We start from the raw sequence: 27,743 nt of genomic DNA, 5'->3' as shown, positions 1-27,743 counted from the left end.
CATAGCCACACTATGATATTACCTCTATTCTAAAAGCACCTTAGTAAGTAATCTAAAAGATTTATCAGAACAATATCTATGAAAGGTTAAAAAATGGTGGATGAAGTTGAACAATGGAACATCTTAGGGATTTCATCATGGCACTTCATTTTGCTCAGTGAGCCCTCTTCCCTCTTAATGGTGAGTTATGTAACAGATTAAAAACATCTTCCAAATGGGACCAACAGTAAAGAAAGTGACAAATGTAAAGAAGTTGGCAAGGGTGTCATTTGGATCCTCGACCAATAACTATGGGAATATCAATCAGTATAGAAATGAAATGATGAACAACACAAATGTTCATCTGTGTTAGATGGGATAAACTTTAGTAAACTTACACAACGTAATAGCTTAGGATTAGAAATGACTGGATGGAACACTATGCATTGCTGAAGAATGAGGAAACTGAAACACCCCAAGAAATGGATGGATGTGAAAAACATGGTAAATGAAGTTAGGCAAGTACAAGAGGTCAAATATTGTATAAGGCAAACAACTAATAAAGACAAAGGTTTTACTACCAAAAGACACATTTGCTGGTTACCAGGGATGGGAGGGAAGGGGAAGCACTAGGCTAGAGAGTAGTCAGTCAGATACTGATTTGTGTGAAGGGAAAGAGTATTCAAGAAGAAAAACCAAGGACAGGGCATGCATTACAAGCTATTTTGGGGGGATGGAGGGAGAATAACACATTCCTTTCGTTAATCTGCTGCACAGAACCTCTCTAAAGTGCAAAGATGTCATTTTAAGGACTAAGGTGTGCCTGACTCGAGCCATGGTATAATTCATTGTTTTATCTCTATGTGTTTAGACAATGAAATCAGATAGAAGCACCTGCATTATTGTGGTGAAGAGTACTGAACTGACTTGATATGTCTTCAGAAAGGACAGCCTGAATCCTCCTCAGAAGTTAATCATTGAGACTTAAAGGAATTTTTTTTGGAATGTTATAAGGAAGGATTAGTTCCTAGACAACTGTATTGTGTCTTGTAGAGGACTAGTAAAAGGAAAAAAAACAAAGTCAGGAGATGGACTGACATCGTGGCTGTACCAATGGGCTCAAACAAAGTACAGCTGTGAGAACGGCGCAGGACCAGACTCAATAGCACCCAACAATAACGCAACTCTTTCTACAACTCATGCCTATTTAACAGGCTTTTAAAAAATTGGTCATGCGCTATTTATTCTAGGTGTACCTTTCGTGGCGAATTCCCTCTTAATTGTTTTCTCCTGCACTTTCTGAAGCCCTCTATGAGTAACATATTTAATAGGAAAGTAAATGTAACTATCCATCCCTATTCCCTATTTCATGTGGCAAAGATCACACACACAACCTCTTTAAAAGTGTGTAAAAGCAAGGCTGTGACTTTGAGGGCATCCTGGCCTAAGCAATGGTGTGTTTTAAATAGCCTCATATGCATGTCAATAGTGGCTAAAGAATGAAACTTCATCTCCTGTACTCTGAACAAATGATCAAGCAAGATGAACTGCTAGAAAGGATATCATGCGTGGGAGATGAAAGGATCAGCAAAAAAGGAAGACCCCTAAGTAGGTAAGATTGACAAAGGACTAGGTAGTGTTTTGCTCTGTTGAATTCAAGGTTGCTGTGAATCTGAACCAACTCCATGGCACCCAACAAGAACATGCTAGTGTGGAAATGGCGAAAAGTAAGGGGCGTAAGCATACATACCTGTCTGCGGTTTTGATTGCTACTTGGGCTTTAGTAATAGCAGAAGCACATTCATCCAATTGCTTATTTATTTGATGAAGTTTGTCTTGTTGGGCCTTGAGTTTATGGTTATTAATTTCTACGATGGTATCATGTAACCTTTTAACCTCAGCTTCAACTTTACCTGCTCTCTCAGCCACAGTATCGTATTCTGAAATTAAAACAGAAGAACTATAGTCATACTTTTAGGCTAGAAGTGAACATCACTTATATGTAAATTTTAGTTAATGTGTAACTGACGCATGCTATACAAATTCTATACATTTTGGAGGTTGTGGGGAGTGCCCTAAAAAAGAAATCTAACAAGACAAACCCCAGGCAATATAGCAGTAACCTACATTTATTTATTTTTAAAAATCCATTATTTAATAAATTTTATTGGCACTCTTACAGCTCTTATCACAATCCATCTACCCATTTGTCAAGCATGTTTGTACATGTTGCCATAATCATTTTCTACTTGAGCCCTTGGTATTAGCTCGTTTCCCCCTCCCCCACCTTGATAATTTATAAAACTCTCCCCAACCCTCGAATCTTACATTGACCTACGAAGGGGTTATATGGTAGATCCTTGTGATCAGTTCCCCCATTACACTCCTGGCATCCCTATTCTCCTTATTGGTCCTTAGGGATTTCATTTATTTCTTAATGCCTTCATACCCTTAGGTTTCTTTTAAAGATCTTTCCAACTCTTAGGAGTTTTTTTTTTAAATTTTTATGCTGATTTTTACCAGTTTGCTTTTACTGAAAGCTCAGTTCTCAAGATAGTGGGGATATCTGATGAACTGGTACTTCTTTCTGGAAAAGTCAGGATCCAGAATAATTTTGTAATAAAAGTTATTATTGCAAATTACCAACATTATCTACATGTTGTCACCTACTGAATACCATCCACAACAACGGCCTCATTAATATCCAGTAGATACATCTTTCCTGAAGAAACCCTCACGGTGGTGTGAACTATGTATTGGGCTGCTAACCATGAAGCTAGCCGTTCCAACCCATGAGCCCCTCGGCAGAAAGATGAGACCCAGTGTTTACAAAAGTTCATAGCCTAGCCCAAAGAGACAGTTCAATTCTGACATACAGGGTTACTGGATGGAAGTCAAAGGTTAGGCTACATAGTTCCTGAGTGCCAGCAAAACTATGAGGACTAGGGAATGGTTAGAAGCCAACCAAAAGGTGCATTTGAAATCACCAGCCACTCCCTGGTAGAAAGGCATGGCAATCTCTTTTCATAAAGATCTACAGACTTAAAGAGACCTATGGGACAGTTGTACTATCATACAGGGTTAAGAAGAGTTAGAAACAACTTGAGAATTTTTTTGGGGGGGGGCATGATCAGGTATGTAGTTGAAAGAGTCTTAATTCATAATCTATTTGCCCCAAAAGGGATTTTATAAAAAAAATCATATTATCGGGGGCTCATGCAATTCTTACCATAATCCATACATAAACCCATTGTGTCAAGAACATATGTACATTTGTTGCCATCATGATTCTCAAAACATTAGCCTTCTGCTTGAGCCCCAATATCTGCTGCTCATTTTTCCCCTCCCTCCCCATTACCTCATGAACCCTTCATCATTCATAAATTATGATTATTTTGTCATATATTACACTGTCTCTTTCCAAACCAAGAATTTCTGCAATCTGTGTGAAATAGTCTTGCCACAAATAACACCTCTACTTTTTTCAGTCTTTCCACTGGTTATTAATCATCATCAAAGCAAAAGGTATAATGGGTCTGTGTGGGTATGGGAGTGTATGAATAAACTGTGTCTGCACCAACAAAACAGTTGCAAGGGGTCAAGTTAATGATGCCATTTATCTATCCATCACTTTTCAAAAGCTATTTCATTCAGAAAGGGCTTTAGTAACGCTGGCCTCCTTGAATCCTACATCTCACAGCCTTTGCACATACTCTACATTCTTTGCCTATGTATCCACATAATTAAGTAATATGCAATACTTTCCCATGGGTCTCTACTCAAATGTCTCCACATCAGAAGCCTGTTTGATCAGTCTGAACACTTCTACCAACTCCCTTGCCCTGTATCGCAGTTTGGTAACTCAGTACCACTTGACTCAGATTTCTGTATCTTCCCTCCCCCAAATCTGAGTAGTGTGAAGAGGTATATTCTTTCCTTCAATGCTGAATTACTGTACATCCGGAGTATGAGTTTTCCCAGCACATTTTAAATGCAGTTTTTGGGGTAAAACTAGGTGCCTCAGCCGATATTCGGGCTGGCTTATACTAAGGTAGGTACTAGCACCTAAAACAGAGTCCGAGGAAGAAAAAACCCCAACAAAATAGCCATCACTGTTGAGTGGTTGTGTTACACAGTGCAACTATTCCATAGGGTTTTCTTTGCTCTAATCTCGAATCATTAAGGAATGGCGGGTCTTCCTTTTCTGGAACCACTGTGGGGGATCAAGCCACCAAGCTTTAGAACAATGGGACAATGCAAATGTACACTATCAGGAGCGAGAGAAGGCCTCAATGTGTTGAAAAAGATAAACAAGAAACACACCAAAGTTTCAAAAGAAAATGCCAAAAACAAGATTTTTTAAAATGAGTATAAATTCTTAATTGGTGTGTACAGTAGACTGATGGGACATTTGCCTCCCCAAATCTTTTTAACCTTACTTTTTGCAAAGGTGGCCTAGTGGATTACAGGTTGGGATGTTAACTATTAAGGTTAACTGTTTGAGCCCACCAGCCACTGCTCTTCTGGAGAAAGGAGGGCATTTTGTTTCCACAAAGATTTACAGCCTCAAAAAACCCACAGGGGTAGTTGCTAAGACATATAGGTCTCTGGGAGTTAAAAATCAACATGATGGCAGTCTGGTCTTTTTTATAGGGGTTCTGCATTGAAATTCACTCAATGGTAGGGGATTTTGGGGGCATTTGGATAATTGTTCCAATTCTGCTTCTTTAATCCTCAATTTTTTTTGATCTATAAAGTATAGGTTAAGGCCAACAGATATAAAATATGGAGTGTATAACACAGGCCAAGAAATTATTTATTCTGTCTCAACTCAGTACCACCTCAGATAAATGTTCCATACCTTGTCTCCCTTTCCATCAAATTAGTATACATATATATTTTATGTCATTTTATTGGGGCTCTTACCACAATCCATTGTGTTAAGGACATTTGTACATATGTTGCCATCATCATTTTCAAAACATTTTCTATTTGACTTGCGCCCTTGGTATCAGCTACTTATTTTTCCCTCCTTCCGCCATGAACCCTTGATAATTTATATATTATTATTTTCATGTCTTACACCCACTGTTGTCTCCCTTCACCCACTTTTTTTGTTGCCCATCCCCCTGGGAGGGAGGTTTTATATGTCACAAATTAGTATTTTAACAATATCACTGTTCTGAAAATACTGAAATTAAAACTTCTATCACTCCCACAGTATATTTCGAGGCATTTGTTTTGCAACATGCCCTCTTAACCATTTCTAAGCTCACTAGCTTGTTTCCTGAGGCATTCTCAAAAAAACTAAAATAAAAAAAAATGTTTAAAACATACCGGTTTTGAAAACACTAACATTTTCCTCTAGCAATTTCTGCTTTTTTTTGTCAGGGGCTGTAGCAAGTACATTAGCTTCCAGTTCCTTAACTTGCACATTCAAATACTCTTCTTGCTCTGATAAGCGCTATAGAAATGTTTTCAGAAGGGCATATAATGTGAACAACGAATGTAATAAAAAGAGCCAGTTATCTCATGAAACAAAGAATAAGCACACTATACATACAGGCTAAAATACTACATTTTCAGTGCATTGAATGAAACTTCAAAGTTAAGACTCCTGAGTATTTGAAAACTTGGGAGAAATAACTATTTGCTCATGTTATTGAGAAAAGAACTATTGACTACAACAAAACACCCTGAATTTTTACACACCTGTGTGGCATGCATGATGAAAAGTTTTAAAAACAAGCAGAAAAAAAGGATCCTGAGGAAATAATTGGATAAAAGTGTAAAACCACATACCTAGAGAAAATTTAACACAGCAAATAAAAACATTAATTAATTAAATGGTGGTACAAAAAAAATGCTCTGACTTGAAAACAGCAGATTTACGTGTGCAAGAAAATTTCCTAAGTGAAGAAAAGTTTATGCATACATGGGGTCTCCATGAGCTGGAATTGACCAATGGCAACTGGTTAGGTTGTTAGTAGCTGAGGGAAAACATGTCTGTCTGTGTGTGAATGGAAAATAGAAACAGCTGTGGCTGGACTAGTACTCTGGGGGAAAAAATCATGAACGGGCATACCCTATTCCTCTTTAAAAACTGACGTAACAAAATGGTTATGCCAAAATTGCTGTGATCTCCAACAGATTCATCAGCTAATGTCAACGAAAAAAGAATACCTGGATGCTTGCAGTAAACTTTTCTAATGTATTCTTCATTTCTCGTTCATTATGCCGCAATTTAATGATCGCTTCTTCAAGCTGTACTTTCCGTTCCTGGACTTGCGTTGCTTTCTGAGAGTCTCTTTGTAACTGTGATTCCATTTTACTTACCTAAAAGAATCATATCAGTGAACTAAATTTCCCCCCAAAGTAATTTCTGATGAACAGCCATGTCAATTCACAAAGTTAAAATCTGGGCATAAAGTACATTTCAAAGTACAAGAGGAGTGGGAAAGGTTAGGCACTCAAGGAACAGGCACACAGGTAACCTAATGTGTTCTCAAGTTGAGGAACAAGCATACACAGGGTTCTGAGGATAAAAATGGACACAGAATTTTTTCCTATACATTTTATTCCTAGAGAAAATGTAAACAAAATACAGAATAAGAGCTTTTGAAATAGAATTTGGAAACATGAACCAGAAGTCTTTGCTATCATACCTTAGAGCAGCGGTTCTTAACCTGTGGGTTCTTAACCCTTTGGGTGGGTGTGTGTCAAACGAGCCTTTCACAGGGGTTGCTTGATTAATAACAGTAGCAAAATTAAGTTATGAAGTAGCAATGAAAATTTTATGGTTGGGGGCGGGGGTCACCACAACATGAGGAACTGGGGTTGCGGCATTAGGAAGGTTGAGAACCACTGCCTTAAAGGATTACTCTGAAATAGAACAAAAGCATTATGTAATTCAACAATTATGGGGGAAAAAATTAAAAAGCCAAATGGAAAATTGGCTCAGTACATTATAACATACCCACATTAAGTGTAATAATTGAATAATATATTGAGTACATACTTATTTAAGCCGAATTTTCCAGCACATTTTAAATGCCGTTTTTGTGGAAAAATTAGGTGCCTTGGCTGATAGTCGAGTTGGCTTATACTCGATATATGGAGTATATGTTTTTCAGATTGTGAACGCATATTAAAGGTTTTAGAAAACACAACCAAAAAACAAGTCACAGCTTATCTATCAGTCATTTAGAGAGAAGAATGTTAATCTAGTTTGAGAGTCTTTGTATACTTAATTCAATAGACAAAAAAGAAAAACAAAGCAGCCCCCACGATGTAACGTCACACACTATACTAACCTCTTCTTCAGAGACTTCAGCCTTGACTGAAGAACCCATTCTTCCCTTCATTACTTTGCCTCCACCACCCGTCATCGTACCTGGACAAAGGGAGAAATGTGAGCCTTAGATTCTTGACCCCACCACATTAAAACCCACAAGAAGAAAACCACCTCTTTTACCTGACTGTTCTATGATTTGTCCCTGTAAAGTTACCACTCTCCACCTTCGATCTTTTTGATATGCTACTCTTGTGGCTTGATCCAAGTTGTCAGCTACTAAGGTATCCCGTAAAGCAAAGTAAAAAGCTTGACGGATTTTCTCATCTTTTACCTTTACTAAATCAAATAACCGAGGAGTATTTTCAGGAGTGTGAATTTTGTTCATTTTTTTGGCCCATACTGCCATCTAAAAGAAAGAAAGAAAAAACCTAAGTGTAATATTTCTTCTAGGTGTTTTCGTAATAAACGTGCAAAATATAAGAAGCCGAGCACAAGGTTTTGAGTATCTATCCAAATGAGTACAAATATTTTACTGTATTTTAATTTTTAAAAAACTTACTCTAAAACTTAACTATTTACAGATAAGATTATATAATATAGAAAATTGCTAAGACCCCACAAACCATTAAAATAAGCAAGTTTATCAAGGTAATAAGACACAATAAACAAATCTGTGTTTTTCTACATTACAATTAAACTAAAAATGAATTCCACTTAGAAAATTGTTGCAAGAGCCTCAGCCAATGAGCTACGCTGACCTTAAAATTTACATGGACCAGAATAGGAATCAAGAACAGTCCAAACCATCTTGAAATATAAAATTAGGGCAAACACACTGCAAGGGCATGGAATTATGTGACTCTTATAGCCAAAATTTCTAATTGCCACCAAATGACCTTTTCCTACATAGGCCTGGGTAATAAGATGGGGAAAGATACTCTGGGGATCTATCGATGAATCACTGACTATGAACTAGATTCACTGGAGCACTGATCTATACTATACTACCATGAATCTGGAGTGGAGCACATCCTCTGGATCCTGAGATGCCTTTGCAATAAACCTCTTAGGTCCAAGAGAGGATCAACAGTAGAGCCAAGAGGCAGAGCATGACACAAAGTGGTGGACTTCCTTCCTACTCCATGAACCAAATAAATTTGAATGCTTCTGGGCAAGATCCTGGCTTGTGGAATGGGATGCCTCAACTCAGCAAACAGCCTGAATGGAATTTCAGCTGAGGCGTACAGTGTATGTTCCTTTGGCATCGAGTCAAAGAACTTTATAACATGTACTGACTATATCAAGTATTTTCCATTTGCGTAATTTCCGTAATAACTCCTATAATCATTAATGTGTCTGTGTGTTCCATATATCCACTGCAATGAAGCCATGGTGGTACGGTGGTTATGAATTAGGTTGCTAACCGCAAGACCAGATATTCAAAACCACCAGCTGGTCCTCAGAAAGATGGAGCTTTCCACTCCTTTATTAAGACTCAGAAATTCATAGCAGTTTTACCCTGCCCTATATTGTTCACTGAGTCAGCATCAACTCAATGAGAGCATCTAAAAAGGAGCCTATATCTAGAGCAGTGGTTCTCAACCTTCCTAATGCTGACACCCTTTAATACAGTTCAAGTTGTGGTGACCCCCTCAACCACAGAATTATTTTCATTGCTACTTCATCACTGTAATTTTGCTACTGTTACGAATCAGGCAACCTCTGAAAAAGGGTTGTTAGACCCCCACAGGGGTCACAACCCACTGAATGAGAACAGTTGATCTAGAATACAAACAACAATGGTAATGGATTTCTGAGATTATTTCTGTAAAGAGAAATAAATGGGCAAAACTACACAAAAAAGATGCTGAATCCCTTTGGGGAGGGGCGGGTTGTAAACCAGGAATAAATACTATTTCACATCCATTAGGGTAGTATGGCAGGTAGATGTGATGGCAACTTGAACAAATGTGGAAATGTCAGGAGGGGGTCCAACCAATCAGTTTTATCATGATTCCTTGGATAGGTGGCCTTTTAATAAAATGCAATCAGAACTTCTTTCTCAGGTCCTTTATCTTCTTTCAAACTGGATTCCAAGTCTGCCTCCAGGGGAGGCTGTTGACTGACCCCAGGAGCCAAGCCTGCGTTACAATCTGCAGCTATGCGTCTGAAGAGGGTTTCAGCTATCACCAGACACATGAACTTGAGTTGGACTGATTCAGACTTGTTACTATGAAGTTCTTTCTTTTTTTAAAAAACATTTTATTAGGGACTCATACAACTCTTACCACAATCCATACATACATCAATTGTATACAGCACTTACATGCTTTGCCCTAATCATTTTCAAAGCATTTGCTTTCCACTTAAGCCCTTTGCATCAAGTCCTCTTTTTTCCCCTCCCTCCCTGCTCCCCTCTTCCTCATGAGCCCTTGATAATTTATAAATTATTTTGTCATATCCTGTCCTATCCAGTGTCTCCCTGAAAGTTCTTTCTCATACATATAAGAAATGTCACTGGCTTTGTTTCTCTACATAACCCAGACCAATGCAGATGGCTATTAGAAAATATGAAAGCAAAGAAGAGTAAGAGGTAGAGAAAACCCATAAGCAAAAGGTAGAATGCTTACTGGTTGACCTACCCGGAAAATACGAAAATCTATGAATTGGATATGTTAAAATTAAGTGAATTTCACAGTGTTAATTTTGAGTCAGGCTCCAAAAAAAATCAAAGAGAAAGGCTGAAGAATTGTTGCTTTTGAATTAGGGTGCTGGTGAAAAATATTAAACCAAAAACCAAACCAAACTCAATGCCAGTCGATTCTGACTCATAGTGGACCAAAGGGGAGATGGTGGAACTGCCTCCATGGGTTTCTGAGACCGTAGAATACCTTATCTTTCTGCAAAAAAGCAGCTGATAATCCTGTGGTTAGTGGCCCAACGTGGAAACACTATGTTACCAGGGCTCCTTGAAAGATACCATTAAAATGAAATACCGTGGACAAAAGAACAAACACATCTATCTTGAAAGAATAATCACAATGCTCCTTAGAAATAGTACTCTATTTCATTTATTTTGGACATGTTACTAGGAGGGGCCAGTCACTCTTGGTAGAGGGTCAGAAGAAAAGTTGAAAACCCTCAAGGAGATGGAGTGACATAGTGGTTGCATAAGCTCCAGCACGCAATTTTGAAGATAGATGTACGCAGCATTTCCATTTATTGTACATAGGGTAGTGGCTTGTCAAAAAAAATTCAATTGTCAACAGAAAATCTTATCAGATGTTGATGACATAAAATTTGTAAATCATCAGCTACTAACATTTGAATGTATGCTGCTTTAAAAACACTTAATTTTTTTTACAACTGTGTAAACTGAAATTAAAATAATTTTCAAGTTTTACCAAGTGCTCACTGGGTAAATGAACAGGTAAGATTCTAAGGGAGACACTGCCATTTGAAAATTAAATTATAGGCAGCTTATGATAAACACTTACCTTATCCAAACCTATAAAAGTTGCAACTCCAATATTCTGTCTTTTAAGGAAGTTTACACATTCTTGAGCTGTATCAATAGAATCAACAACAATGTAGTCTAATGCATGACAACAAGATGAAACAGCAACATCGTATTTTTCATCAATGGCTCCTAGATCACCCTAATAATAAAGAGGGAGGAATAATTCAAGTTGCAGTTATCAAGAAATGAAGAAAAAAATAATTTCTGTACTAATCATATAGGATCTATGAAAACATGTAAAATGAAGATCTGAAACCTAACACTGTTTCTACCACATGCCATGCTGATTTCCTCATAAACTCTCGTTACCCTTCTCTACAATAGTACAAAGCCCAGAATAATTTAATAAAAACATGAAAAGAGCTTGTTATTTAAATGTGTTTATCACTAATTCTTTTAGTCACATATATTTAGAATCAGTGTGTGTAATCACCCCAAACTAAAAAGAACAATTTACTCTAAAGTGAGAATCAATACCACAAAAATGTATCAACTATGGGTATTTAAAACAGGAAAATGCTTTAAAATTAAGTGTTCACAACTATAAATAGAAATAAATGTAACTTCTTAATGTCAAATAAGAACATTTAAGATGATTTTCTTGCAGAGAGAAAAAAAAGGAAAATGTTGCCTGAACAAATCTACTCACCAGTCTTCCATATATTCCTGGAATTCTGCCAGATTTCTTTTCTTGGATTATTGCTTCAAGGACTTTCCCCCTACTTCGATTTGATGCTAAAGCACTCTTTGCTTCTTCAACTTTTTGGAAAAGATCACGAACCAAACTTTTAAAGTTTATTTCTTCTTGTGTAATTTTCTGAAGTTCTTTTTCTTTCTAGAGGTAAAAGGTAAGGAGTCCTGGAAGCATTAGGTCTTTAGAACCAGGCTATGGAAATTACAATTTGGCACCTTATAAATGTGCAGAAGCATTGGCCACTTCTTAACTTCTGCTTTAATCCCAAGCATACATAGGCTATGTGGCATCAGATAGGAGTGTGGAGAGCTATGGTATGTTTGACTTATTTAATGAAAGGGAAAAAACCCACAACCCCAAAACACCTGCCAACATATAATTGTGAAAATAACAAAACACTTCAGAAGTCTGATTGACAAAAATGTCAGGCCACCAACGCGAGGAATAGTATATAAGATCACACAGATACAAATTTAATTAGAAAACAAAACAAAAACAACCCCCACCAAATTTAATTTTAATTTCTCAACTAGCAGCAACTGCTTTTTCTGGCTGCAATTTCTTGGTTCCTACCTAGATTCAAGTAATCCAGAAGTTAACTAGTCCCCATGGAAGGTATAAGAATTTATTGGATGTAATTTGTTTACATTTAAATTCTACATGTGTATGACATTCTCCTTGATTAAATAGTGTGCATCTATCAAAATGACTTTTAATCTCAGAATAATTTCTCTCTGAACAGCATTGATTATGGGAGAGTCTATTAAAACTCCTTGGTGGAAACAGAAGCTAACTAGCTGTCCTAATAACATTTTGGAATTCCAATAAAGAAAAAAAATTCAACATTTTAAAACAAAAAATATAAAGCAACATATGTAAACACATTTGCACATATACTTTTCATTTACCCTTTCATGGATAAAAACTTATGTGTGTATTCATACAATTTGTGAACAACAAAACTATACTATCTTTTTTTTCTTTTCCTTAAGGTGGGGGTTTACAGCCACTCTATTCTGAGCTTAACCTTTCTGTGTGTGTCAGTAGTGGAACGATCCGCCCTTTTGACTTGCAAAGGGAGAACAGAAAGCTACTATATTTCTCTAGGACATTTATAAAGAGTTATCTTCACCTTGAGAAGAAACTGAGTAAGAATAAATGTCCACTTCTGAGTATAATCTTTGGCCACGGCTGCTTGCCCTAAACAAGGACGCTGTGACCAGGGGCATTTTCTTTCCTGGCCCCTTGGTACACAACCTTCTAACATTCTTTCTAGAAGCCTTTTTGGGGAAGCCTCTCTCTGTAACACGAGGTTGATTAACAAGTTCCCAAGACACTTAAACATTTACCTCCTTTAATTCATGTTCGGTTTGCGGCAGTTTTGCCTCTATATCTCCAATTGCAGCTTTCCTTTCTTTGAGAGTCTCAGAAGCTGCAATTAGTGCTTCCTTGGCTTTACTCAGTTGAGACACTGCGGTATTATGACGACTGAGATAGATGTCAAGTTCTGATTGGGCTACATCCATCTTTGAACGTGCTTCATTTACAGATTTACTGAAAGTCATAAGTTCTTTCTCTCGACTCTGTTAAAATGATAAATTTAATTAATCTCACTGATCTAAATACCAAATACCACACGTAAGTATCTTTTAGGTTGATTGTAAGTCTGAACTGGCTGAACATAATTAAAACAACTAAAAACTAATGTTAAAAACCAACATTCTATTACACTTCATCGTTTAAGTCTTTTTATAATAGATTTTAAATAACAGACCTATGAAATAGATATTAGTATGGTTATTTTAGAGATTAAAACAAAAAGAGATGGTTAATGGTACTGGAAAAAATAGGCAAATATATGCACATGAATGAATTTGAATCCTTCAAAATGGGCCAAGGGCTGGAATGTGAAAACCAAAGCCATTAACACATAGGGACGTGGTCTTGTGACTTAGTCTTAACTCAATGATGGACTATCAAATAACAAAAGCACACGTAGTTAAAGTGTAAGTGGGATTTAATGAAATGAATTTTTTCGCTCATAAAAATTTATTATTAATAAAGAACAACCCACAGATTGGGAAGAAAATTTCAGAAACCATGTATCTGACCGAGATCTAAAGGTCTATGATGAAATATACATATACTTTCATCATAAAGACAATTAAATATATGAGCAGAGGACTTGGTCACATATTTCAAAGCGTTTATCTGAATAACTACCAAGCACATGAAAAGATGCTCAACCTCATTAGTCATTGACCAGTCACTAGCAGACTGACTTACAAGCACCCTGTAAGGCAGAGCTCCATAGGCTTGCTAAAGCGGTCATTTCAAAGGAGAGCAGATTGCACCTTTCTCCTGCAGAAGGGCTGGAGGGCTTGAACTACTGGCCTTCAGGTTATCAGGCCAATGCTTAATCCATTGTGTCACCAGGACACAAATAATAACAATGAGATATTACGTAAGCCTCATCAGAACAGTAATTACTAAAAGACAATATAAGGTAAACAAAAATCAAAAGCTTTTGATGTGGATATATATAAAACTGGAATTTCCCATCTGTTGTGAATAAATGTAAAGTGACACTCAAACTCATTGCCATTAGGTTGATTCCGGCTTACAGGATAGTACAGAATTGCCCCTTTGAGTTTCCAAGGCTCTTAACTTTTTATGGGAGGCAATAGCCTCATCTTTCCTCCAGTGTGGCTGGTTTGGAACTGCTGTCCTTGCAGTTAGCAGCTCAATACTTAATCACTATGCAGTCAGAGGCACAGTCACGGAAAAAGTTTCTCAAAAAGTCAAACATAGAAGTATCATGAGCCAGAAAAGCGAGTCCTAAGTAAATAACCAGAAGTCGAAATAGGACCAGATAGTGTACCGAACTTGGTTCTTTGCAGCACTTTCTACAATAGCCGTTAAGACAGGACAACTAAATTCTCTATCAATAGCTGAATGGATGCACAAAGAGTGGTACAGGTGGTCCCTGGTTATTTATGGACAACTCTTATTTGTCCTTCAATGCAGGGATTTGATCTGGTTCTTTTGCAGCTGACAAAGTGTAATAGAACAGACCAGAATTTTTAATTTTGGCGATTCAGAAAGCCTGGAATGGGAGCTGCATAGTGTGCTTTCAGGAACTTGAAGCATGAGACTGGATGTGGTGTGACCATCTACCAGCTTTGAGCAGGAGTCTGCAATAATTAAAATCCTACTTTGATGCTGTGTAAATCTACCTTCACTTTGAAATAATGAAACCACTCCCAGCTTGGAACACTTCCTTCATCATAATCACTTTACTCGCTGCTTAAAAAAAAAAAATCACCGAAAGGTGGTACACATCTTTTCTTGGAATAACTTAAGGTTAAAAAGAACCACGTAAACCAACTAAAATTCTTAAAGACAGCTGAGAATGTATCTCATTCATACTGCATGCACATAAGTCAATGGAATATTAGCCATACGGAGAAATGAAATCCTGACGTTTGCTACACAGACGAAACGTCAAAACATCACAGTCACAACAGAACAAATACCCTATAATCTCACTTATCTGAAGCAAATAAATCCATACATAGGAACAAGGGGTTCAAATTGGTTCACACGCCAGTGTGACTAAAGCGTAAGCAAAGTTACTTTAATGTAACTGCAAAACCTTTCAAGTAAAAATGCTAAATTGATCATCAAACTTACTTCTTTTTCTTTCTGAAGGCCTTGTGTTTCCTGTTTAAGGCTATCCATTACATCCCTTAATTTTTTTTCTTCTTTCTCTTTTTCCTTCTCTAGGATATTGTTTCTAGTTGTTGTCTCACTTATCACACTCTCATTCTTTGCAGGTATACTTTTATATTCTTCAACCTGAAATTAGAAAAAAAAATCAATATGAGCAAGTCTTTTTGGATACCTACTATAATAACAGTTATTTGAAGGCACTTTTCTGGGTCCTGTTGGACCCTTTTCATTGTAATTAGATTTGAACCTGCTGGCTTCAACAAGTAGTTTTTAACTATTCACTGAAATCTCTACATTTTCTAATGCAGTGGCTCTCAACCTTCCTAATGCCGCGACCCTTTAACACAGTTCCTCCTATGTTGCGGTGACCCCAACCATAAAATTATTTTTTGTTGCTATTTCACAACTAATTTTGCTTTTATGAGTCATAATGTAATTATCTGATATATAGGATGTATTTTCATTGTTATAAATGGAACACCATTAAAGCATAGTGATTAATCACAAAATAAGTAATTACATATTGTGAAATATTTCTGCTTTCCAGTGGTCTTAGGTGACCCCTGAAAGGGTCATTTGACACATAGGTTGAGAACCCCTGGTATAATGGGACAGCTAATTCTAAGAACTTGCTTCTTTCAGAAATTTTTCCCTGGCAGGGCTTTAGTTCTTTCCTCTGATACTGCCAATATCAGGCTTCTGTGACTATAGATATACCTGACTTATAGGTCACAGACCTCAGTACATGTAATTTCTTAAACTACCCACCACACCTTCTAATAATCATTTTCAGCTGCATTAAATCTTCCTCAGATCCTAAGATCTTTCAGTTTGATTTTTCTAGTCACTCCGGGCCTATTATTTTACTCCACAGAGAATCTAAACCAAACCAACATTTTAAGTCCTTCCCACCTCATAGCACCAACCCCAGGGAGAGCAGAACTGCCCCCAATGTTATTAATCTAACGGAAACAGACCTTCACATTTTCCCAAGGAGCAGCAAGCACGTGGGGTCAAATAGTTGACCTGGTTAACAGCTGAGCACTTTAAGCACTGCACAACGGAGGCCCCTTTCCTATTAATATCTGCAGTTAGTAGTCGTGAATCACTTAACTACCTTTTTTAACTAAAAAAATTAATGTCCTTAAAAAAGTCTTACTTAATCTAGATTGTTCAGTTGGGGGGTGATTCCTAACCTGTTAATTTTTTAAAAATTCTGATTAGTTCCAATTTCAAATTTCTCCAAAACAGTGGTCAAGGATTCACATAAAATTTGCTAGATGTACTGAGTAGAAAATATTCTGCAAACAAATACATTTGGAATATTGTGGGAAAATAACCGTAAATTTGACTATAATTACTGTATTTGGTGCAAAGCTTTTCTGAATCTAATTTAGTTATGAAGAGTCACCATTTTCAGCCCTGGTTCATGACCACCTCATGTATGTCAGGAGTAGAGATGATGCTTGCTCCATGGGGTTTTCAATGGTTTATTGTTCAGAAGCAGATCACCAGGTCTTCTTCCATCTGGGATGTTATTTTGGGTAGATGCAAACTTGTAACCTTTTAGACAGCAGCCAAGAACCCAGAGGCTCCTATAAGTATCATATATATTACTATTTAATGGCAGAGCTATTTAGAATGTATGATAAATCCCAAAGTAATTGATTAGAGGCTTGTCCCTATAGGTTAGGCACTCTACATTTTGGTTAAATGTCACCTTTAAGAAATATATTTAAAATAGCTACCAATCCTCTTTAACAATTTCCCCCTTCCTCAATTTTGAAGAGGGAACTTCTGAACTGACCCTCTTAGGAGGCAGATTAGTTTTTTAAATAGCCTATGATACTAAGGAAAAAGGTATCTTCTTAAACTATTGCTCTAAGAAAAAAAGATATTTTACCACAGTAAATGTTTTCCCAGCAGTGTAGATTACAGTGCTATTATAAGCTTTTAGGACTCAATGTGTAATGCAGTGTTTCTCAAAATGCTTGTCACTACCCACCAGGGGATGTTGAACCAATCCAGGGGACTAGAAAAGCAGATACGACACCATATCAGACTGTGGGATACAATTTAAAGGGCTTGAATAGCCTTGAAGGTACTGAGAAATTTTTTTCTGAAAAGGGAGAAGGCCAAAGAAGTTTGGGAACCTATGGCATAATTAATATAAGGTTTAATCTTGACAAGAAAAATCATGGTCAGAGATAAACTTTAAAACATGTAAAACACTTTAATATTCAAACTTTACTCAGTGTCTTAAATTAGAAAGAGGCAAGTACGACCACAAAAAATACAGGAAATGAGTTTTGATAGTTGGATACAAAATTTTAACTCCTTATCCCTAATACTTACCTTTTCTTTATCTTTCTGAAGTTGTTTTTCCAGTTTTTGAGCTTTACTGGTAGCATGTTTTAATTTTTCACGAACTTGGACATCTTCCAAATCTAGCTGGGTGAATTTTCCTTTGTTCTCTTCAATAAATTTTGTAATTTTGTTCAGTTTTCTAGGAAAGCAAGAAAATTTGTCAATATTTGGTTATTCAGATCTTTTTTGCCTGTAAAATATTCTGTCTGAGAAATTCCTTTAAAGATGTTTCAAAGGAAGAATTTTAAAGCTTTCAATCCACAATCTCCCCAGTCCCTGGTATATGAGGAAGCCATTAAATGCTGTGACTCAGCATCATGTTGCCACCCCAAACTAAATGGGAAATATTGTTTTACAGAGACTGTATTGTTTAAAAATATTTTTAAACTATAAAAAAGAAAACAATATACACCATAAAAGACACAGTTGTCACTGAATATTGACAGAGTAGGCAGGGAGAGGTACAATAAAATTAAAATTCTGCCTCTGAATCAGGTTTGTGGACGAACCTGTCAGGTCATGTGCCTATTTTTGCTGGAATGTTTTGTGTTATTGTGTTCTGTCACTAGGGGGTAGCATCCTCCATTGTTTTGTGACTTCAAAGTTTGGAATTTAATCTGTAATAATAATGAAGTGGTTGAAGGGCAATTTAAAGTTTTTAGGGTTATTTTTTATTATTAACAAAAGGAGACTGCTTTTCTACCAGTAAATGTAATATACTCATAATAGACTGGCAATAAATGACTAACACCTACTCATCTAAATACTTCCAAAATTAAAAAAATTACTTCTCTGCATCTTTTACAGCTTTATTTTTAGCTTTCATTTCATCTGATAGTATGCGGCTCTTCTCATTAATTTCTTTTGTATCTTCATTAATTTTTTCCTTTTGAGTTTCCAGTCCAGCAATTCTTTTCTGTAGATCAAAACTGAAAGAAATTAAAGTGGGGAGATCCCATAACTCCATTTCTAAAATTGAGAGGAAAAGCATCCAGATACAAAGCTAGAATTTGGAACAAAACGGGTTCAATGGAAACAAGATTAGATAAGCGATTGCATGAATTTTAAAAACGTTTACATGTAAGGCATTTAGTCATATATACTTCGCGAACCACCTCACAACTTAAAATGTAGCTAACACTGAAATGCCAATTTCAATGTACTTTATCATGTGCAATATTAAAAAAATTTTCAGTTTAGTGCTCATTTTTTAAATATAAAAAATTATAAACTAATACTCACATGTAGTACTGACAAACATGGCTCTTTTTTATAAATATTTCATTTTCTAAGGTAAGAAATTCAATAGCTATGTTTTTTTCTCCTTCTAAGGCATCCTTTTCTTTTTCCACCATTTTAACTCTGTTTAACTACAAAAGAAGAGAAAGACTACTGCAACAGCACGTTTCAAAGGTGTAATCTGAATAAAAATACTCCAGGACTAGGCTCAGTGATATTAACAGGGAGAATATGTCAACAAGGAAACATTTTTATACAGCATGAGGGCAACCGTGAGCTGTTCATAAATGGGTATGTTTGCAACCCAGAGACTATCTGTAATTATGACTTGTTATAGCTTAATATTTGATTCAGAAACATCTCTAATTTGAAAATTAACACTTGATTTTCAACAAAAAATTTTCACTCACTTTCTCTCCTCTGTGTTCATTTAATATTTCAACTCTCCGACAAAGGACTTTAATAGGTTCATTTAGGCGTCCACAACCAATTATATCTTCTAAATATTCAAGCATACCTTCATCATGTTCAGTTTGACCTTTTGGTTTCATCATAGCAATTTGTTCAACTTCACCCTTAAAAAAAAATGTCATATTTCATACATCTACTGTATATACCCTTAGCTAAATCAAATATTAGAGATTTACCGAGCTTACAAAGTGAGAAATTCTTCCTCTAGAATATTTCATCATAAACTTTTCTAGTAAGTCAAATTCAACCAGGTATTCATATATTCTACAATTCAATGATTATCCAACTATTTCACATGATGTATCCTTTTCTAAAAAAGAATTTCAAAAGATCTTTCATGGTTAAACTTGGAACCTTGTCCCATGATGGTTATTTTTCTCACTAAATTTGCTATTATGTGTTCCTTAAGTGCTGGGGGTACACAGGGTCTCAATCTTAAGGTTCTAACTTCTTAAAACCAGTCTTACTGAAAAGGGAAACGAACAACAATTGAAGAAATCTAAATAGACTGCTTTGACTAGGAAAAAAAAGCAGAATTATATAAGACACTGCAACATTTTTGCTTGCCATCAATATTTTCCTACATGTAGCTTAATCATGAAGTTCATTCAGGTACTAGAAAAAGGTTAATAAAAATTTTTACCCACCATTAATAACCTTAATGACCGCCAGGCAGCCATTTAGTTTGATGGTGGAGTGAAATTATTTGAATATAGACAATAAAACTACTATCAATTATCATAGACATATCCTGTGCGCTCTACTAAAACAAAAAAATGGCAAGTAGGTAAAAAAGTCAAATTCTTATTTTCAGCAAAATAGCAAAAAAAGAAAATAGGCACATTAGAAAGGGCAGTACTCTTGAAATGTTACTGTATATACTCGTGTATAAGCCGAGTTTTCAGGCACATTTTAAATGCAGTTTTTGCGGTAAAATTGGGTACTTCAGCTGATATTTGGGTAGGCTTATATTTGAGTATACACAGTAAGTATTTTATGCCTTTTTCAGCATTTCTTTACTATACGACTAAGTCTTAAAAATTTGGGGTAAATTTTGTAATGCGTGGAACATTTATCAACATATTAAATGTAAAACTTTTTGGGTGAACAAGACAAAAGGTTAAATATTGAAATGAAAGGACATAAAAATGGCTCTCAAAATATATTTGTTCAATACTTCATTAGCACGATTATAAAAAATAAAATGTTACTCCAATTCTTAAAATTTGCTCCACAAATTTCAGTGATTTATGGGTCATAAAAGGTATTTATGGAAAATATTTTCTTTTGCTTTCATGTGCCAGCTCCCTCCAAATGTTTGTAGGAGTATATTTAGATTTAACTCTAAGCATGGCATAATGTCCAAAGGTTTGTAACACGGGACAATTCCTAGTCAACAGCGCAAATGAATTCTAGTCATTGAAGAAGCCAAGAGTCTTTATTCATTTAACTTTCCTATCTAGACTAGGATTTATTGAAAGTGGCACTATTGATATATTTGGATAGTCTATTGCGGAGAGCTGCACTGGGGATTGTAGAAGCTCTGCAGCACCCTTGGCCATCCTAACAGCAGCACACATTCTAGTCGTCACAACCAGACGATTGCAGGGGACTTTAAAACGTCCATGAGTTAGGAGAGGAAGAGAAGGCAGCAAGTACCCCCACAGGAGTACTACTACTGAGCTAGGTTGTAATTTAAAGGATGGAAAACAGAGCACTCATGTATGAGGCAAGCGGTCTTAAGTATACATTTTTCAGACATTGAAAACTTATGCACGCAGTCCAAAAGATACAGTGATAAAAATATTACTGAAACCATCATTCTCCCTGGCCAGATTACTTCTCAGAGATGCAATATAGATAGGTAATGAGACTGCTTAACTTTTAGGAAAACGGTTGGTTGTTTGATTTTACTTGTTTCTCCCTTTCTAGTTAAAACAAAGGATTTACGTATGAATTTCTAACAAGTTTGTCCAGATGAAAAAGCAGAGTTAAAATAGAAAAACAAGACCATTCACTCGGCTCGCATTAATTATCTACCTTGGCTTTTCAGCACACGATTGTTAGACTATTTACTCTAGAGACTACTACATGGGTCACTATGTTACATAACATTCATTTCTTTACTAGTTACCGGTCTTATCAGCTTAGTAGCATGAGTCAATAGACTATTAAACATTTACTTAAGTCATTTTTGGGTGACAGTTACTCAAACCTAGCTCACATGAAATTATATAAAATTGTTTAAATTTATGGCAACTGTAAGCAACACATTTCAGAGTAATAGAGTAATCTGAATTTAAAGTCACCCTTCTATACCTAAGCTCTCAGAGATTGTGACAATAGAGTGTTGGAGAGTTTCTCAAATAACAACACCGCTTATTTCCACTTTCTATAGCTTAGAGCATACGAGGGAAGATTAAAAAGTTTTTCCTTCATGGATATTTACTACACCTTTTGCTTTAAACTTATATTCACATTAAATCAGAAACATTCAGGAATCATGGAAAATACCAACCATGGATTTTATAAACAATACAAAAATGACAAGCATGCTAGTAGACATTAAGACTAAGATCTTAAAATAAAAAAAGCCTGTTACACTGAAAGCTTTGTTGGATGACAAACCAAGTCACTGTGATCACTCACACTGAAAAAAATCGTAGAGTATAGCTTAAAATTTTTAAAGAAATGGAGAGGTAAGATGCCCTTTACCCATATTCAGATACGGATCAATAGCTGTCAACTAGGTAAATGCTGTTCATTTTTCTTCACCCTTTACCCCTGAACATTGAACAATATCTAGAAGCATTTTGGCTGTCAAAACTGGGAGTGTATTTATGCGAGCGCTGTTGGCTTTTAGTAAATAGAGACCAGATACTATAATTCAAACACTATTATGGCCTTCCTAAAACATTTTTCCTACTAAGACTTCAAGAATTCAAGAGATATATAGGTATCTGTCTTAAAATTAAATGGCAAAGAATGGCTGGGTTTTTATTATCTCTTTATCTTTTAGTTTCCTTCAGTTTTCATGGTGCTGAATTTCTTGCAATCACACTACCTTCCCTTACTGAATTTTACCCTAACTTGCTGTTTTGTGAGCTATACCAGGGACTAAGACAATAAGCCAACATGGTTAGTATTTAAAATAAACAAATATGAAGAATTTAGAAGGTAGGCTTTTTATTTATTTTTAAACTGTGGCAAATATTTTAACAATATACTTGTCATTTCAATATCCTTCCCATGTGCAATGTAGTGACATTAACTGCATTCATATTGTGCAATGATCACCTTTCACAAGAGTATAATTCTTCACATCTATTTTGGTTCCTCAGTTTCCTAATTTCTTTTACCGTTGATAATTTTTGCTTTAGATACCATCTGAATTATTATTGATAAGGCTAAATATTTCGTGTAGCACAGATTTATTTCTATACACCAAATGACCAGGACAGCTTGTATTTTATTCCAAGTTTGTGCTTGGGAAATGTATACTTGCATTAAAAAATAAAGATATGCTTAGATAACTCAAATCTAAGCTAACTTAAATCTCCAAATTTACTGAAGAAATATAATCTTAGGTTAAAATTAAAAAAACAAAACAACCAACCCCAAATCTAGATTTTATAGTATGAAGCTAAAAGTACTAAGATGAAAAATTGTATAAAACCAAAAGTGCCTTTTTGAATAATTTTCAAAAATCTTCTGGAAACAGCAATCATTAATGCATCAACTCTGAACTACAATGAAAGCATTATGGCTATCATTTCACTAACCTTTGTGGACTAAATGAAGTTAAACCAATTATTCCTACCAAGTCACAGATACCCATGAAATGCTATACAGAGATAACAAAATCTTATTTGTAGGGTCAATAATTGTTTATTGTTATAAGGGGACAAAGGCACCCAGAGACCTATAAAAACATGGAGAGTACAATAGTCAATTGCAAATCTACTAAGCTTTGAGGGCATATATATGTAAATGTCTCTAAGGTCAATTTACCACCTTTAGTACCTTAGCATAAAGTCTCATGAGGGACTCTTGTGAATGACCACATGATGAAATTTTAAATGAATTCAAACTCTAAGAATGCTTACTTGAAAAACTTAACAAACCAATATGGAAACATAGTAAAAACCAATTATCTTTGTGGAATTTAAAAATGTTTGCGCTTTTTAAGTTAAAAATAATTTTTATTTTTACTAAATTCTTATTATGTAAGATATCTAATCACTACCGTGGGCCCACATTTACGCGTGCATATTTTATTTAAAACAATCATTTATGCCTTAAATGTAGGATGCTGTTTCCCAGTTTTCAGCTTCCCAGGCCAGGCTAATTTTTAGGGAAATTTACTCAGCAGGAAACAAAGTTGGAAAAACCCACATACTTACTTTCAAATGTTTTAAACCTCTAATGCAGGAGTCTCAAGGTTTTGATAAGAAATTAGATAAAAATCTAAATACACTTTCTCTTCAACTATTCATAGGGCACCATTAATCAGTTCTACATAGCTCTTAATAGGTGCGGTTCTTACTTGTAAGTTTAGTAGAACTTACAAATAATATAGAAATGAAACTAATGTGTTAATTTACCCTTGTTTTTGAGAAGAAATTATTTACCTTGTTATTATTTAACCAGTAATCAAGTTTCATATCCTTAAGAGAACAATTAATTCAAGCACCCAGAAGTACATCACTTAATATAAAACTGGCCATTTAGAGCTTGTATCTACTTTGGGAAGTTACTAGTTTGTTAGTTTCCTTTATTATTCAATTACACCCAGGGAGGCTATTACTCAAGGGGAAAAACAATTCTTAGGTTGCACTGCACTTCACTCTTGTTTTTACACAAGTGTAAAGCTTTGGCCACCCATGACAAAAATTAACAGCAAGGAAAAAAAGAGCTATATAGTTAAGTGTAGCTTTCTAGGCTTTATCATGTTTAACATTATTGTATAAAACAAGTTCCAGAATAGAGATGTCTATTGTTCAGTATTTAAAAATAAGCTCGGGTCATAGAAGTACATTAATATACTATGCATGATAACAAAAGACAGGTATACAGGCTTAGAATAAGAATTCTCCTTACCATGTTTAAAAGAAGCATTAAGAAGTTGCAAATAAAAGTGGAAACGGGGATTAATGTTATTAAGTTTGTTACTGGGAACTCTCAGTTATCCTAACAAAATTTTAAATGTAAAATCAAAATTCTCAATGGATTCTAATCACAAGTATATGACACTTTTAAAGAATATTAACAATTTCTATTCCAAAAATTGGTTTCGCTTTTGTCATTATATTTTTGGTGACTCTAGATGGTACCTAGGGAAAGACAACCTCAAAAAGGAATTGTAAAGTGTGTGATAGAGCTAAAGATTGTTTTTGAAAGGCAAGGCACAAAGAGCAAACCTGATTTTTCTTAGCAATAAGAATAGCGATTACAGAATTTCTAATAAAAGCTAATGGAATACTCAGCACTATTTTGCACTCCTTAATAATTTGAATTTTAAAAGTTGCAATACTAAAGAATTTACTATTTGCTATTAATAAATAGTGGTCAAGAATGTAATGTAGGTCATTCTAAATACCTCAATTTGAATAAACTTAAACTTACCATTCAAAATGTTAAAAAAGATTATTCAGGTGCTCAGGTAAATTCAGAGAAGTAGTGATTTTGTGGGGGAGGGGGCTATATCATATTAATACAAATAGTAAGTACAAAATCAAAAAGAAATGGTACCCTCTGAAGACAGCAAATCTCATTTGAAATGTTAGCTTCAGAAATAAGGTAACACAAAATTGATAATGTAACAAACAGAACACAATGTTAAAATGTAATTAATACCATTCAATATTTACACAAATTGTCAAAGGGGAATCCAACTTGCTATATAAAATTTCACCCCAAACACAAACTGTTATTTAAAAAAAAGTTATCTTCAAGGAAAGTAAAAACAGAAATGTTAAAATAGTTGCTATAACCCTGTCACACTAAAGCAGCACAATAATATTGGTGTTTAATATTTATTCCACTACGCCAATATTTACGTGCTGCTAGAGCGGAACAAGTATGTCAGTCCATCCACACATAATGAGTATCTGATGATGAACACAATCGTGCTTTGAATGAATTTCCTTAAATTTCTAGAGCAGCAAATAATGATTCGCATCTTGACTATAGTATGTAAACCATGATGTGCTGCTACAGTACTTTAAGGTCTCAAAAATACAGGATGCATCCAACAGTAGTAAGCGCCCTATGTTCATTAAAAAACAAAATTAAGACCTTTGACATTTTTAATAAACGTACCTGCAAGATTAAAAATCTATTATGGTCCAAGTCAATGCCATGGCTTCGAAGAAGATTTCCAACATCTTTAAATGTCCTTTTTTTCCCACTTATGTGGTAGACAGAAGTATTATCTCTGTAGGCTGTTCTGGATACATAGAAGTTACTGTTAGGAATGATTTCATAATCATCCCCTTCCTGTTTTGAGGAAAAACAAAACCAGATAACAATTGAGGACTTTAAATTGTCTACTTCATAAGATTTATTCCTTTCATGCTGGAAGTAAATCTATAGATTAAAAACGTCAATTGAACATATATAGAAATTGTTGGCAAAAATTCTAAAAAATAACCTTGTTTTATAAAGAACATATACCGCACTTTCCCAAGTTTTCTGGCTCCTTACTAAAGTAGTAAACAACCAGCACCCCAACCAAAAAACACTGTGAAACGAAGAGTTTACAATGGAAGGGAAAAAAAAATCCCAGCATATTCAGAATAAACTCACTCAAAAGATCAAATCAAATTGCTAGATTTAAACTAACTACTTGTTAGTTTAACTACTGGTTCATTTTTTAAAAAAGCTAAAACAATAGACCATTCAATAAGAAAGGAAGGTAGATAGTAATACCGTGACATGGCTAGTTTTTTGGGGGGAAAATAAGTATCCTTACTTGAAAGAAAAAAGAAAGTTGTGCATAATTAACATGTCCTGATTATTTCTAATCAAATAAATTAAAAAGAAAATTATCTGCCAATCAATTTTAATGGTAAAATTTGCTTTCCTGTACCCTGAAAAGTGATACCATATTAAAGGCATAGTTCTTAAAATGCAGAGAAATCAAACACAGTAGGCAAAGGAATAAAATGTTACACTGGCTACCTATTTAACCTAAATTGTGCAATAGAAAGCATTATGAAACAAAATTAATACAGAAACGTCAATGTAGACACAGTGCCTATTACATATATATTTAAAAGTGCTAAAACAAAAAAATCCACTTTAAGGTTCCATACAGACATTTTTAAACCCCGAATTTCCAAAATCAACAGTTCAAATAATTTAAGTAAGATTTTACTTACAATCTCTCCATTTTTAGGAAATGTTAACATGACCTTTCCTCATCTTAAAAAATACGTAATCATGGTGGTTTAAATTGAAGCAGTCATTTATCACAGATGTTTGAGACCATTAATAACATTCCATATGAATTGAAATAACTGAGATAGTAAAATGAGTCAATAATCGGATTTTTCAACGAGAGGTCATTTAAAAAATATTTAAAGCTGAAGTGATCATCCTCCAAAAAGCAAATAGTCATGTCATTGAGGGACCCAAAACTGTTCTGCTTTAATTATATTCTAATTTTAAAAAGCCGATTTAAACGTGAATGCATTGAAACCCTGTTGTTTCTTCAGTTTTAAGTAGTTGCGAAAATCCCTTACCTTATCAATTATCTTTTGAAAATGAACTTCTACAGTACAACTCTGAATATCCTTGTGTTCATCAGAATTATGTATTAGTACCGAGAGTTTTTTAGACCTTATTTTTTGTGCTCGGTAGCCAAACACAAAAAGCATAGAATCAATAACATTGGATTTGCCACTGCCATTTGGCCCAATAATACATGAAAATCGCTGCACAAAAAAACAGAAAAATATTAAAAGTTAAAAATGTCACAGTGATACTTTTAACTTAGGTTGGCTTTTTTACTTGTAAAACAAAGTATTTAAAAAGTTTCATTGCTAAGACACCCAAACTACAACTCTTAGTTTTTTTGGTGTTTTTAAAATAACATATTTTCCCCTCACAAGTTTATCATCTAAAAGACAAGTTCAATCTATTTAACCCACTGTTTCAAGAATTAGTTCTACGATAAAACGGAAAACACTCCCTTCAAACAAAAACTCACCAATTTCACTCAGTGAAGAAAACTTTATAGCGAAAGAGGCATCAAAAATAAGCAACTAAACGAAGAACTAGTAGTAACTGTGGTCGTGAAAGCATTCCAAGAAGCACACTTATGTAGCGATCTAGCTGCCATGTCCGAGTGCATATGAATCCACACGGAACCCGATAAATACAAGTTACTAAATGGAAAGATCTTAAGTATCATATCTAACAATAGTAAGATAAAACAGCCGAAT

The 27,743-nt window shown here is 35.1% G+C and overlaps 1 protein-coding gene and 1 non-coding gene across 2 annotated transcripts in view; both read right to left on the bottom strand.

Annotated features, from left to right (window-relative positions):
• SMC4 (structural maintenance of chromosomes 4) overlaps positions 1-27,743 on the bottom strand; it is a 38,319-nt gene that overhangs the window by 8,102 nt on the left and 2,474 nt on the right. The window contains exons 4-18 of the mRNA XM_075546976.1: positions 27,042-27,233; positions 25,618-25,794; positions 19,236-19,400; positions 18,829-18,956; positions 18,375-18,515; positions 17,575-17,725; positions 15,181-15,345; positions 12,837-13,070; positions 11,443-11,628; positions 10,771-10,932; positions 7,454-7,679; positions 7,293-7,372; positions 6,163-6,315; positions 5,317-5,443; positions 1,730-1,919 (exon numbers count right to left, since the gene is read on the bottom strand). Of these exons, the coding sequence (XP_075403091.1) occupies positions 1,730-1,919; positions 5,317-5,443; positions 6,163-6,315; positions 7,293-7,372; positions 7,454-7,679; positions 10,771-10,932; positions 11,443-11,628; positions 12,837-13,070; positions 15,181-15,345; positions 17,575-17,725; positions 18,375-18,515; positions 18,829-18,956; positions 19,236-19,400; positions 25,618-25,794; positions 27,042-27,233 (2,477 nt within the window). The remainder of the gene's footprint in view (positions 1-1,729; positions 1,920-5,316; positions 5,444-6,162; positions 6,316-7,292; positions 7,373-7,453; positions 7,680-10,770; positions 10,933-11,442; positions 11,629-12,836; positions 13,071-15,180; positions 15,346-17,574; positions 17,726-18,374; positions 18,516-18,828; positions 18,957-19,235; positions 19,401-25,617; positions 25,795-27,041; positions 27,234-27,743) is intronic.
• Positions 12,523-12,652, bottom strand: LOC142447714 (small Cajal body-specific RNA 24). The gene has a single exon (XR_012784374.1).

The sequence above is a fragment of the Tenrec ecaudatus genome, chromosome 4, assembly GCF_050624435.1.
Source record: "Tenrec ecaudatus isolate mTenEca1 chromosome 4, mTenEca1.hap1, whole genome shotgun sequence".
NCBI lineage: Eukaryota > Metazoa > Chordata > Mammalia > Afrosoricida > Tenrecidae > Tenrec > Tenrec ecaudatus.
Note: the sequence above shows the minus strand (reverse complement) of the source record. Positions and strands in the feature narration are given on the sequence as shown.